Source organism: Bos indicus x Bos taurus, chromosome 11 (assembly GCF_003369695.1).
Source record: "Bos indicus x Bos taurus breed Angus x Brahman F1 hybrid chromosome 11, Bos_hybrid_MaternalHap_v2.0, whole genome shotgun sequence".
Classification (NCBI taxonomy): Eukaryota; Metazoa; Chordata; class Mammalia; order Artiodactyla; family Bovidae; genus Bos; species Bos indicus x Bos taurus.
In genome coordinates this window covers 93,001,765-93,016,989 of record NC_040086.1, presented here as the reverse complement: position 1 = coordinate 93,016,989, position 15,225 = coordinate 93,001,765, and the positions used below count along the sequence as shown (strand labels likewise).

The 15,225-nt window shown below is 38.8% G+C and overlaps 1 protein-coding gene across 1 annotated transcript; it reads right to left on the bottom strand.

Annotated features, from left to right (window-relative positions):
- Positions 1-6,363: 6,363 nt before the first annotated feature.
- Positions 6,364-13,879, bottom strand: LOC113900797 (olfactory receptor 1L4-like). The gene is made up of 2 exons (XM_027554437.1): positions 13,856-13,879; positions 6,364-7,376 (listed from the first exon to the last, which is right to left on the bottom strand). Exon 2 carries the CDS (start codon positions 7,297-7,299, stop codon positions 6,364-6,366), a length of 936 nt encoding a protein of 311 aa, XP_027410238.1. The 5' UTR covers positions 7,300-7,376; positions 13,856-13,879.
- Positions 13,880-15,225: the final 1,346 nt, after the last annotated feature.

Genomic DNA, 15,225 nt, shown 5'->3' with positions numbered 1-15,225 from the left:
TTGAAAGTGAAGGGCTGGAAAAAGATTTTCCATGCAAATAGGGACCAAAAGAAAGCAGGAGTAGCAATACTCATATCAGGTAAAATAGACTTTAAAACAAAGGCTGTGAAAAGAGACAAAGACAGTCACTACATAATGATCAAAGGATCAATCCAAGAAGAAGATATAACAATTATAAATATATATGCACCCAACATAGGAGCACCGCAATATGTAAGACAAATGCTAACAAGTATAAAAGGAGAAATTAACAATAACATAATAATAGTGGGAAACTTTAATACCCCACTCACACCTATGGATAGATCAACTAAACAGAAAATTAACAAGGAAACACAAACTTTAAAGGATACAATAGACCATTTAGACCTAATTGATATCTATAGGACATTTCATCCCAAAACAATGAATTTCACCTTTTTCTCAAGAGCACATGGAACCTTCTCCAGGATAGATCACATCCTGGGCCATAAATCTAGCCTTGGTAAATTCTGAAAAATTGAAATCATTCCAAGCATCTTTTCTGACCACAATGCAGTAAGATTAGATCTCAATTACAGGAGAAAAACTATTAAAAATTCCAACATATGGAGGCTGAACAACACGGTACTGAATAACCAACAAATCACAGGAGAAATCAAAAAAGAAATCACAATATTCATAGAAACGAATGAAAATGAAAACACGACAACCCAAAACCCGTGGGACACTGTAAAAGCAGTCCTAAGGGGAAAGTTCATAGCAATACAGGCATACCTCAAGAAACAAGAAAAAAGTCAAATAAATAATCTAACTCTACACCTAAAGCAACTAGAAAAGGAAGAAATGAAGAACCTCAGAGTTAGTAGAAGGAAAGAAATCTTAAAAATTAGGGCAGAAAAAAATGCAAAAGAAACAAAAGAGACCATAGCAAAAATCAACAAAGCCAAAAGCTGGTTCTTTGAAAGGATAAATAAAATTGACAAACCATTAGCCAGACTCATCAAGAAACAAAGGGAGAAAGATCAAATCAATAAAATTAGAAATGAAAATGGAGAGATCACAACAGACAACACAGAAACACAAAGGATCATAAGAGACTACTATCAGCAATTATATGCCAATAAAATGGACAACGTGGAAGAAATGGACAAATTCTTAGAAAAGTACAACATTCCAAAACTGGACCAGGAAGAAATAGAAAATCTTAACAGACCCATCACAAGCACGAAAATTGAAACTGTAATCAGAAATCTTCCAGCAAACAAAAGCCCAGGTCCAGATGGCTTCACAGCTGAATTCTACCAAAAATTTAGAGAAGCACTAACACCTATCCTACTCAAACTCCTCCAGAAAATTGCAGAGGAAGGTGAACTTCCAAACTCATTCTATGAGGCCACCATCACCCTAATACCAAAACCTGATAAAGATGCCACAAAAAAAGAAAACTACAGGCCAATATCACTGATGAACATAGATGCAAAAATCCTTAACAAAATCCTAGCAATCAGAATCCAACAACACATTAAAAAGATCATATGCCATGACCAAGTGGGCTTTATCCCAGGGATGCAAATTTCTTCAATATCTGCAAATCAATCAATGTAATACACCACATTAACAAATTGAAAAATAAAAACCATATGATTATCTCAATAGATGCAGAGAAAGCCTTTGACAAAACTCAACATCCATTTATGATAAAAACTCTCCAGAAAGCAGAAATAGAAGGAACATACCTCAACATAATAAAAGCTATATATGACAAACCCACAGCAAACGTTATCCTCAATGGTGAAAAATTGAAAGCATTTCCTCTAAAGTCAGGAACAAGACAAGGGTGCCCACTTTCACAACTACTGTTCAACATAGTTTTGGAAGTTTTGGCCACAGCAATCAGAGCAGAAAAAGAAATAAAAGGAATCCAAATTGGAAAAGAAGAAGTAAAACTCTCACTGTTTGCAGATGACATGATCTTTTACATAGAAAACCCTAAAGACTCCACCAGAAAATTACTAGAGCTAATCAATGAATATAGTAAAGTTGCAGAGTATAAAATCAACACACAGAAATCTCTTGCATTCCTATACACTAATAATGAGAAAACAGAAAGAGAAATTAAGGAAACAATTCCATTCACCATTGCAACGGAAAGAATAAAATACTTAGGAATATGTCTACCTAAAGAAACTAAAGACCTATATATAGAAAACTATAAAACTCTGATGAAAGAAATCAAAGAGGACACTAATAGATGGAGAAATATACCATGTTCATGGATTGGAAGAATCAATATAGTGAAAATGAGTATACTACCCAAAGCAATTTATAAATTCAATGCAATCCCTATCAAGCTACCAACGGTATTCTTCACAGAGCTAGAACAAATAATTTCACAATTTGTATGGAAATACAAAAAGCCTCAAATAGCCAAAGCTATCTTGAGAAAGAAGAATGGAACTGAAGGAATCAACCCGCCTGACTTCAGGCTCTACTACAAAGCCACAGTCATCAAGACAGTATGGTACTGGCACAAAGACAGAAATATAGATCAATGGAACAAAATAGAAAGCCCAGAGATAAATCCACGCACATATGGACACCTTATCTTTGACAAAGGAGGCAAGAATATACAATGGATTAAAGACAATCTCTTTAACAAGTGGTACTGGGAAAACTGATCAACCACTTGTAAAAGAATGAAACTAGAGCACTTTCTAACACCATACACAAAAATAAACTCAAAATGGATTAAAGATCTAAACATAAGACCAGAAACTATAAAACTCCTAGAGGAGAACATAGGCAAAACACCCTCTGACATACATCACAGCAGGATCCTCTATGACCCACCTCCAAGAATATTGGAAATAAAGGCAAAAATAAACAAATGGGACCTAATTAAACTTAGACGCTTTTGCACAACAAAGGAAACTATAAGCAAGGTGAAAAGACAGCCTTCAGAATGGGAGAAAATAATAGCAAATGAAGCAACAGACAAAAAACTAATCTCAAAAATATACAAGCAACTCCTACAGCTCAATTCCAGAAAAATAAATGACCCAATCAAAAAATGGGCCAAAGAACTAAATAGACATTTCTCCAAAGAAGACATACAGATGGCTAACAAACACATGAAAAGATGCTCAACATCACTCATTATCAGAGAAATGCAAATCAAAACCACTATGAAGTACCATTTCACGCCAGTCAGAATGGCTGCGATCCAAAAGTCTACAAGCAATAAATGCTGGAGAGGGTGTGGAGAAAAGGGAACCCTCTTACACTGTTGGTGGGAATGCAAACTAGTACAGCCACTATGGAGAACAGTGTGGAGATTCCTTAAAAAACTGGAAATAGAACTGCCTTATGATCCAGCAATCCCACTGCTGGGCATACACACTGAGGAAACCAGAATTGAAAGAGACACGTGTACCCCAATGTTCATCGCAGCACTGTTTATAACAGCCAGGACATGGAAGCAACCTAGATGTCCATCAGCAGATGAATGGATAAGAAAGCGGTGGTACATATACACAATGGAGTATTACTCAGCCATTAAAAAGAATACATTTGAATCAGTTCTAATGAGGTGAATGAAACTGGAGCCTATTATACAGAGTGAAGTAAGCCAGAAAGAACACCAATACAGTATACTAACGCATATATATGGAATTTAGAAAGATGGTAACAATAACCCTGTGTACGAGACAGCAAAAGAGACACTGATGTATAGAACAGTCTTATGGACTCTGTGGGAGATGGAGAGGGTGGGGTGATTTGGGAGCATGGCATTGAAATATGTATAATATCATATATGAAACGAGTCGCCAGTCCAGGTTCGATGCATGATACTGGATGCTTGGGGCTGGTGCACTGGGACTGCCAGGAGCAGGAGCTCTGCCTGTGGCAAAGGTCATGAGGAAGGAGGCTTGGCATACGCAAAGGCGGGATCGAGCCTCAGGAGTACCCCTGGAAATTCTCGAGCATCTACCCCCAAAACCAGAATCTGCCTACTTTCTGCTTTGTGCTCTCACCTACACCTCTGACTTTACAGGGGGCTGTCCCCCATTACCTCTCTCTGAAAAAACTGTTAACTTACAGCTCCAGTTAATGAAGTTCCTGGGTGTGATAGTGTTTCAACCTACAAACTCCTTTGGAAGTCTTCTAGCCTGCCTGAATAGGTTTTTCCAGCCACGTGTGATTGCTCAGAGCCTCCCAACTGTGAGAGGCATGAGATGTTCTAAACTGTCTAAATACAGATTCCTTTGAGCAGTTAAAAGATTGATTAGAAATTGTATTGGTGAAGGGTTTTTCACTTTTTGGGCCAATGTTTGCTGCTAAGTCTCCATATTCCTCACCTGCTGTGTCCCTGGCAGTGAATTGATTAATATAATTGGTGTAAGTAGTAGCTTTAATGTTTGTAACCTGGGACCCTTGAGTTAATTCTTTTTCTTGTTATAGCCCACCACACCTTTGCCCTATAGGAATGCAACTGTATCTAATGCTTTTGGAGGGTACACTTGACTAATCACCTTTAGAGAAAAATAAGTTTTCTGAAGAAAGGGTCTTAAAATGTTAACAGGCCTCCGGGCCAGAAGATGATGCAAATCTCCTAAACTTTTGCATGTGATAAGTTTGCAGGAAGAAAGCCTGGCTTACTTCATGACTCCACCCCTTCCCCCAGTGTCCTCTATGCATAACTTAAGGTATAAAAACTACTTTGGAAAATAAAGTGCGGGCCTTGTTCACCAAAACTTGGTCTCCCCATGTCGTTCTTTCTCTCACCTTCTGGCTGAATTATTCAGCCTCTTTTCTCCACTGAATTTCCACACCGAGCTATCCTTATTTAACCACTCTTTATATCCTTAATTAAAGTTTAATTAAGCAATTGTTTCCTGATCCTCACCGATGCCGTCCCTGCTTCGAACCCAGAGGGATGGTATGGGGAGGGAGGAGGGAGGAGGGTTCAGGATGGGGAACACATGTATACCTGTGGCAGATTCATTTTGATATATGGCAAAACCAATACAATATTGTAAAGTTAAAGAAAATAAAATTAAAAAAAAAGAAAATAATCCTACTTTAATTGCATCAAAAAGAATAAAATACCTAGGAATAAATTTAACCAAGAAGATGAAAGACCTGTACTTGAAAAGCATTCATGAAAGGAATTAAAGATGACACAAACAAATGTGAAGATATATGGTACTCAGGGACTCATACTGTTAAAATTCCCATACTACCCAAAGCAATATATAGATACCAATGGCATTTTCAACATGACTAGAACAACTCTGTTTATTGAAGAGACTCCCCTCTTTTTATTCTATATTCTTGATGACTCTGTTGAAAATTAGTTGATGGTATATACTTCGTTGTATTTCTGGGTTCTCTCTTCTGTTCCATTGGTCTTTATGCCAATACTATACTGTTTTGATTTCTGTGGCTTTGTAACATATTTTGAAATCATGAAGTGAGGCCTCTAGCTTTTTTTTTTTTTTTTTTCTCAAGATTGTTTTTGACATTTTGAGTCCTTTATAAAAGTTCCATATGAATTTTAGGATTTTGTTGTCTATTTCTTTAAGAGAGTAATTGGAATATTAGGATTTAATAGAAATTTCAGTGAATCTGTAGATCACTTCATATATTATGGACATTTTAACAATGTTTCTTGCCTCTACCTGCTTGAATGGTTTCCACTGTTTGAAATACTCTGTCCATTTCTTCTTTCTATTAAATTTCTTCTGTCCAAATTTATGAAGTCTGGGTAATGTCTTATAAATAGTAATAGAGTTTTGCAGTTCCTTAAGTACTGACTATTGTCAAGCTTATGAGAGAATTACTTGCCAATAACTTTCCCCCACTATAAGGGATTCCCTAGTGGCTCAGACAGTAAAGTGTCTGCCCGCAATGCAGGAGACCCAGGTTCAATCCCTGGGTCAGGAAGATCCCCTGTAGAAAGAAATGACAACTCATTCCAGTACTCTTGCCTAGAAAATTCCATGGATGGAGGAGCCTGGTGGGCTACAGTCCATGGGGTTGTAAAGAGTTGGACATGACTGAGCAACTTCACTCACTCACTCATTGTCAAGCTTAAGAGGGAATTACTTGCCAATAACTTTCCCCCACTATATGGGTAGCAGAAACTGTTTTCCTGAAATCAAAATTCTTAGCAGTACTAGCTTGGTATTGAACTATATCTGGTCAAGGTCATTTATAGAGACTGAGTGATCTGGTTTCCAGTTCAATACTCTTACTGTGATTCAACACCACTTCCTATCACCTCTTTGGGTACCAAGTGAAAAATGGGTACAAAGCAAAGATAACCTGATCATCTCTTAGGTCATCACCCAGTTATGACTTGTAATCCTTTTGTTTTTTCTATGAGTAAACTTGGTCCTTTAATTTCCTCAGACCCTTCTTCATATCTTTGTTCCTCAGGCTGTAGATGAAAGGGTTCAACATGGGTGTCACTATTGTGTACATAACTGTGGCTACCCGGTCCTTCACCACTGAGTACATGGACAGTGGCCTAAAATACACATAGATGACACTCCCATAGAAGAAGACCACCACAGTGAGGTGGGAGCCACAGGTGGAGAAGGCCTTCCACTTCCCAGCCGCAGAGGGGATTTTGAGCACCGTGATGATGATTCTCAGGTAGGAGAAGAGAATGCACAGGAAAGGGGTGGCGATGACAGCCAGGGTCTCGGTCATGACCACAATCTGGTTGGTAGTCGTGTCAGAGCAGGAGAGCTTGAGCACAGGTTGAGTATCACAAAAAAAGTGCTTGATGACATGGGAGGCACAGAAAGACAGGCGGGACATAAGTAGCACACGCAGCACGGAGTGCAGGTGAGAGATGGTGCATGAACCCAGCAACAGGAGGAGGCAACGCCGTGGGCTCATGACCACATCATAATGGAAGGGGTTGCAGATGGCTACCAGCCTGTCTATGGCCATTGAGGCCAGCAGGTAGCTGTCAGTGTTTCCCAAGGCCATGAAGAAGTACATCTGGACCAGACAGCCCACATAGGAGATGAATTTTGTCTCTGAGAGTAAGTTCACCAGCATGTTGGGCACAATGACTGTTGTGAAGCAGATATCCATGAAGGACAGGTTGCTGAGGAAAAAGTACATAGGGGTGTGGAGCCGAGAGTCAGAGTGGATGGCCAGGATGATGAGTCCATTCCCCACCAGGGTGATCAGGTACATGACAAGGAATACAGCAAAGAGGTGTTTCTGCATCTGGGGGTTGGAAGAGATGCCCAGGAGGATAAAGTCCACAGTGCTGCTGCTGTAGTTCTTTATCTCCATGTCCTTGACCTCTTCGTCAAGGTTTGGAGGCCCCGTGGGAGAGATGTGAAGGGCAATTTGATGAAGATGGCTCTTTCCTAACCTCCAGCCTATTAAAAAAAAGGAAGCCCACTGCTTTTTGTTAGGATTTTAAAGAATAGTTATTTCAAAAAACTACAGAGATCAGGGGATAAAACCCAACAAGGGGAAAGGTAAACAATTCCAAGCTACTCCCTAAATGAGAAGCTAAGATTTTCCCAGGTGTTCTTAGAAACATCTATGGAGCATAATTTTTTTGAGTTCTCTTTTGAAAGATTCTTTGGTTGTTTTACGTTTTTGCTCAGCCAACATCCCTAATCAACTCTCTCACCCCTCCCTGCCTTTTTTCCTTCTTCTTGTAGGGGAAAAGTCTTCTGGGTCCCACCTTGAATCAGGATGCTTTCATTCAAGAGGTACCAGTGAATGAGGTCCTCTCATTTGGATCCTCTCCTGTTCATATGTCCAGAGGTGGTGGTAGTAGTGGGGGTGGAGCAAAAGTGAGCATTGAATTTCATCCATGCTTCTCAGTATCCACAGAATTCAGATGAGAATTTTTTATGGCTTTGGAGCAAAACCTGCTTAATGTTTATTTAAGCATTTCCATTTGTCTAACATGTTCTTGATGCTCAGATTCTAGGTTTTTGGTTCAGGGATGCCACTCCAAATAGTTATATTATCAGGAATGGCCTATATTACCAAGATTAATCTTTTCAATATATTGAATTTTCTGATTAAGAAAGTATGAAGTTCTTGTTCTAAACAGTCTAATATTATAGGAAATTCAAATGCTGTATGTAAGGGCCCCATTCTCACTAGTGTCATGGAAAAGACTGGCAAGAATGATCTGTGTTACCACTATTAAGCTACACTGTTATAAAATAAATAAAGCAAAATGGAAGAAACAGAAGGCATAAACATTAGAAAAATTAAACTTGTCATTATTTTTAAGTAGTTTTATTGTGTATCTAAAGAAATCCAAGACAGTCATCTGAAAACTTCTGAATCCTGTGTAGATTTCAGCAAAGTTGCCAAGTACCAAATAAATATACAAATATTAATACTCTTCCTGGGATTTGCCTGGTGGTCAGTGGTTAAAAATCTGCATGCCAATACAGGGGACATAGGTTCCATCCCTGGTCGAAGACGATCCCACATACTGTGGAGCAACTAAGCCCATGCACCACAACTACTGAGCCCGCCTGCTGCAGTTACTGAAACCTGTGCGCCTTAGCGGCCCTGCTCAGCAGTAAGAGAAGCCACCGCGATGAGAAACCTGTGCACGGCGACTGGAGAGTCGCCTCTGCTTGCCACCACTAGAGAAAGCCCGTGTACAGCAGCAAAGCCCCAAGTAGCCAAAAATAAATAAATAAACCAAATGTAGCTCTTATTATTTCTTTATTCAGCAGTAAATGGTTATTAGATAAATTTCTATTTCTATGGTAGAAATATGTAACGGAAAAAAATGTTATAACTGACAATGGTAAGAAAATCTGAAAAATGTTTAGGGTAAACCTGAGTAGCGGAAAAAGAGATGATGGAGAGCTATATGAAGAAACTATACAGAACACAAGACGAGGAGCTGAATAAATAGAATAAATTTTAGGAATATTGCTAAAAATGGAAGATTGACTATTTAAAAATGCTAATTCTTAGATTCCACATATAAGTTTTATCATAAAATTATTTATCTTTCTCTGACTCTTTCATTTAGCAAAATGCCCTCAAGTTCCATTCATGCTGTGAATGGCAGGGTTTCCTTTTTTCTAACGGCTGACTCTAAAAAGCACAAGCTTCGGAGAAGGCAATGGCAACCCACTCCAGTACTCTTGCCTGGAAAATCCCATGGATGGAGGAGCTGGTGGGCTGTGGTCCATGGGGTCACTACGAGTCGGGCATGACTGAGCGACTTCACTTTCACTTTTCACTTTTCTGCATTGGGGAAGGAGATGGCAACCCACTCCAGTGTTCTTGCCTGGAGAATCCCAGGGACCGGGGAGCCTGGTGGGCTGCCGTCTATGGGGTCGCACAGAGTCGGATACGACTGAAGCGACTTAGCAGCAGCAGTGTGTAATATTTAATCTTAGATACTATCTTTTTAAATCACATAGTCATTGCAAAAATAAAATTATGATTTTTTTAATGCCAAAAAAAAAAAAATAAAATAAAAAGCACAAGCTTATAGAAACAGTATTGTGGTGGTTGCCATGTGCTGGGAGCTGAGAGAAATGGCAGATGTCAATCAACAGGTACAAACTTCCAATTACAAGATGAAATAGCTGTGGATCTAATGTACAGCCTGGTGACTAAAGTTAACACTATAGTATTATATACTTGAAAGGTGCTAATGCCCAATTCCCCAACCCTTCAGCCCCTGGTAATTACCATTCTGCTTAAGGGAGTGGATCTTAGATGTTCTGATCCCCCAAATAAAAATGGTAATTATGTGAGGTGATGGGTATGTTAACTAACCCTACTGTGTTAATCATTTTGAGACATGTAAGTGGATCAAATCACCATGTTGTACACCTTAAATGTACATTGTTATATGTGAAATCTCAATGAAGCTGAAAAAAGTAAATTTTTCTCAAGCCAAGGAAATTCAATTCACTAATAACACCCCAGGGAAATATTTAATGGAATTTGAAAAGGCCATTTGGGGGTGGGAGGGGGGTTCAGGATGCGGAACACATGTACACCCGTGGCAGATTCATTTTGCTGTATGGCAGAACCAATGCAATATTGTAAAGTAATTAGACTCCAATTAAAATAAATAAATTTAAATTTAAAAAAAAGAGGGAAAAAATAAAATTAATCTAGGGGTATAATGGACAAAGAAAAACAACTTAAAAATGGAATAATGATGGAGAACTTTTCTAACCAAAAATCATAGCATGGCATAATGAAAAATGGAAAGATAATTATACACACAGAAAAACAAATCAATAGTTCAACATAAAGAATTTTGTATACCTGTATTTATGCATATATATACAGCTAGCTCTATGTGGAAATGAATACATAATAAAGATTTATTTCATAGCAATGGAGAAAGAAAGGACTATTTAAAAAAGTGATGCTTATCACTTTTGGCTCAATGTTTTGAAAAAATAAGGCTAGATTTCTACATTATCTCACTTATACATAAATAAAACTCATATGAATGAACAATTTAAGAGTAAAAAAAATTAAACCATAAAATAATTAGCTAAAAATAAAGGAGAATATTTTATAGTCTCAGAATGGGGTTGCTATCCCAAGAAAGAAATAAAATATAGAGGCATGAATGACAAAATACCGTACTCAGAAATGTGAACATTACTCCAAAAGAGACCATGCTGCTCCTGCTGTTGCTAAGTCACTTCAGTTGTGTCCGACTCTGTGCGACCCCATAGACCGCAGCCCACCAGGCTCCCCAATCCCTGGGATTCTCCAGGCAAGAACACTGGAGTGGGTTGCCATTTCCTTCTCCAATGCATGAAAGTGAAAAGTGAAAGTGAAGTCACTCAGTAGTGTCCCACCCTCAGCAACCCCATGGACTACAGCCTACCAGGATCCTCCATCCATGGGATTTTCCAGGTAAGAGTACTGGAGTGGGGTGCCATTGCCTTCTCCGAAAAGAGACCATGAGGAAAGCTAAAATATAAACTATTGACTCAGAGAAAATATCAGCAACACATTTACCAAAGAAAACTTGTAAGGAGATGTCAACCTCATTGGTAATCAGAAAATAGAAATTAGACTTAATTGCAATTTATACCTGTGAGATTGTGTAGAGGTTCAGAACAGCCTTTCCCGGATCATTTTGGCCTGTAGATTAATTTGAACTCAAGTCGACTGAGACCCACTGGACTCAAGAAAAACTGCTGTTCCTTGCTTTACTATTTAGGATTGAAATGGAAGATTTATTACCAGAGAGAAATTTTATTTAAGTGGTCCCATCTGTATGGCAGGACAAACATCCAGCCACCCAACATCTGCTCTTCATAATGTCTTGTGGATGACTCTGTTGTTCTTGAGAGCCCCAGGCTTCTATAGCAATTCTTAGCTCAGGATGGCACATAGACCTCACTGGACCTTTCTATCTTTTAACCTCCCATGTGTGTGAGGTCTCTGACCCTGTCTTGGATGTGAAGTTCTCATACAAATGAAATTAAATTTGATTTTCCCATTAATTTATCTCACACTGATTTGATGATTAGAGCAGCTGAAGGAACCTTTGAAGAGTACAGGAAAATTCTACAATATTTAAAAAAAAAAATATATATATATATAAACAAGACACATACTCTGAGAGTGAGAGGGTAATCAGTATAGATCTTTTGGTAAACTCTATAAGAACTGAAAATCTTCATGTCTTTATTCAGTAAATCCACTTATACAAGTCTGTCCATTAAAGATAGTCATCTATACAAAGATACGTACACACGTTTTGATTGTAGCATTGCTTCTAATACCAAATACGACAATACAAATAAAACAAACCACAGAGGAATCAACCTAAATATTCACAATAGGTGAGTTAATGAAACAAGTGTTAGTGAATTTGCATTACTTAATATCTCACAGTCTTTAAAGAAACTAGATGGTTAATGTTGGTCAGGGCTTCCTAGGTGTTACTGTTGCTGTTTCTAGGAGACACAGTGGTAAAGAATCCTCCTGCCAATGCAGGAGATTCAGGAGATGCAGGTTGGAGCCATTTGTCAGGGAGATCCCCTGGAGAAGGAAATGGCAACCCACTCCAGTATTCTTGCCAGGGTAATCCCATGAACAGAGGAGTCCAGTGAGCTACAGTCCATGGAGTCAGAGGCGACTGAGCAGACATGCAATGTTAGTCACATATATGATTAATAGCACTCAGTGTATGCATACCATACCCAGTTAGTTAAGGACATTGTGTATCTTTTGACTCTTTTATTGTCTCCAAATCCTAAGAGATAAGCATTATTGTTTGGATTGGCCAAAAGATTGGTTATGTAAGGTGTTACAAACACACTCGAACTTACCTTTTGGCCAACGCAATATATCCCTATTTTACAGATAAAAAAATAGACTAGCAAAGTTAAGTAACTTTTCCGATCTCATAGTAACTAAATGGTAGAGCTGAGGTTTGAATTCAGGCAGTCTGATGGCAGAGTGGAAGCTATTCATTGGTAAGCTGTGTTATCAGTGTTACTCCACTGCCTATGATATTGTTAAGTGACAAAAGCAAGTTGCAGAACAATGGCTATAGAATAACCCCATTTTTGTAAAGAAAACTACCTCCGTTATATGTTGTGCTTGTTGTGGTGTGTGTGTTTACATAGTGTAGTTGCCTTCGGGAGTGAGAATGGATGGATGTAGTGGGTATTTCTTTCCATATTTAATTTTGTGTGTTTGCATTTAAAAATAAGGGGTGCATGTTTCTTTTATTAATTGTATAATTAAAAGGTGACAGTTCCCTAAAATTACACTTCCTAGAGACCTAGACTTGTGTGCGTATTTTAGTTTTTTCATTACATGGATCCATATGCATATTATATTCAGAAATGCGGTCATACTATCCATAATGATTTTTCTCTTATCACAGTGTTACAATGGATATTTTTGTATATAAATATTTTGTACTTATGAGAGAGTTTCTACAGTGTATAATACATTCTGAGAGATGAAATGCTGAGTTCATGAACACAGAAATTTGTAATAGATACTCCCAGTCTGAGACAATTGTCCTTTCATCCCATTTTGGGGAAATGTATTCATTTCACTCTGTTCTCTTTCCCCATTTTGTTCACCGTATCTTTCAGCCTCATTCCTGGGGCACTGTTTTTCCTGGTGATGAAGGACTAATGCATCCTTGTTGGTCTTGAACCTGGAATTCTCCATATCTAGGTGACTTTCTTCTGGGCGGTAGGGAACCTCCTTCCCATCTTATTGAAACTGGTAACAGTGTATTTTCCTCACGCCTTGAGCAAGACCTTTCACCTCAGTGTACCCATCAATAAGATGGGTGTGGTTTAACTTTTTGCCTGCCTGATCCTGTCATTTGGAGACATAGGTAGATTACCACACACCATTCCCACATCAAATTGTTTGCATTAAATATGTGCAGATTTGTATATCAATTATACTTCAATAAAGCTGTAAAAAAAGCAAGCTGTATTGCAGAGCCTTGATTTCAGTGATTTTGACTGCAGCTGGTTGAGCAGTCTCATGGGTAAAAGTCAATTCCACTTACTTGCAATACCTGTTTTTTGCCCCCAGAGCACACTTAGAGGAGAGACGCTTGTGTTATTTGATGCCAGATCATTACATATGTTACATATCTGGAGACTCTGATGGGAAAATGCTGTCAATGAATGAGATGCTGGAATTCAGACATGAACTGCCTATGTCCCTTCTTAGATATTTAGCCTCTTTCCCACGCTGATTATTTTGCATAACCCACATAAGGTGGAAGTAGGATGCTTCTTGGAGAAGGAAATGGCAACCCACTCCAGTGTTCTTGCCTGGAGAATCCCAGGGATGGGGGAGCCTGGTGGGCTGCCATCTATGGGGTCGCACAGAGTCGGACACGACTGAAGTGACTTAGCAGCAGCAGGATGCTTCTTTATCAAGGCGTTGTGATGATTAAGAAGCATGGGGTTTTGATTCATAGTTTTAAAATAAAAATGGAAGCACTTTTCATTATTTTCAAAAGCACAACTATAATAAATTGATTAGGTTATGCACACTCAATTTTATTATTAATTATATACCTTATTTCACTGCTGCTGCTGCTGCTAAGTCACTTCAGTCATGTCCGACTCTGTGTGACCCTATAGATGGCAGCCCACCAGGCTCCCCTGTCCCTGGGATTCTCCAGGGAAGAGCACTGGAGTGGGTTGCCATATCCCTCTCCAATGCATGAAAGTGAAAATTGAAAGTGAAGTCACTCAGTCGTGTCTGACCCTCAGCGACCCCACTACTTGCTTATTATTTAAACAAAATAATATGTGCTTACACACTTTTACATGGTATAGGACTTTGTAAATAAAAGTGATTATGGTTAGTAACAAAACATTTTATGTCACTGGCAAAATAAATATAGTTGAGTAGAAGAGTTTGGTGACTCTTTCCACAGGTGTTTAATGTTACTGCTGTGACAAGAGGCTAGAATAATGATATTTTAATGATTGGTAGGGCTTGTCATCAGGTACTAGTTGGGAAGGACCAGGAGGGACTGGAAACTTTGCAAGCCTTTGAAATCACACTATCCACCCGTAAAAGGTATTTACTATCTTCCTTGATAGCACAAAGAGACTATTTCTATACATTTCAATTTTTCTTCCTTAGCATTTTCTACTTAGTGGACATTTGTCATTACTGGTTGATTTCTCTTCCTTGCTAAAACAGTACCCGTCTCCAAGCTATCAGCCACATGAAACCAGGGAGTCCAAAGTTGGAGCAGAGAATGCCCTTTATGAACAGAATATACATATGTTTAGTGAGTAATATTTGGGTGCCAAGCTATACCTCATCCATGCTGCTCCCCAGAAGGAGCAAGGACAGCTGAAGAGTGACTAAACTGGGGAAAATTCAGTTAGCATTTATTGGACAGGTTCTGCACCTAGCTCTTGTCTCATGTAATCCTCACAATAGAACTAGGATGTTAGTAGTATTATTTCCCCATTTTATAAAGAACTTAATTTCAGAGAACCACTCAACTGGTATAAAGCAAATTCAAACTCAGGTATGCTTGATTTCAAATTGTGTGTTTCAAAGTACTTTATCAGACTTCTTCCCCAAACCATCCTTATTGGTCTTGAACCTGGAATTCTCCATATCTTTGGTGGGGAGCTAAGCCAGCCTGTCCTTTGTCAGCAGCCCTCCTCTGCCTGCCAACTGCCTTCAGCCTCCTTGCTGACCTGCTCCTCCTCCTCCTCCATCCTT

What these genes read in the sequence shown, in the direction of transcription:
- LOC113900797 (XM_027554437.1), bottom strand. Translation starts at nt 7,299, where the DNA reads ATGGAGATAAAGAACTACAGCAGCAGCACTGTGGACTTTATCCTCCTG.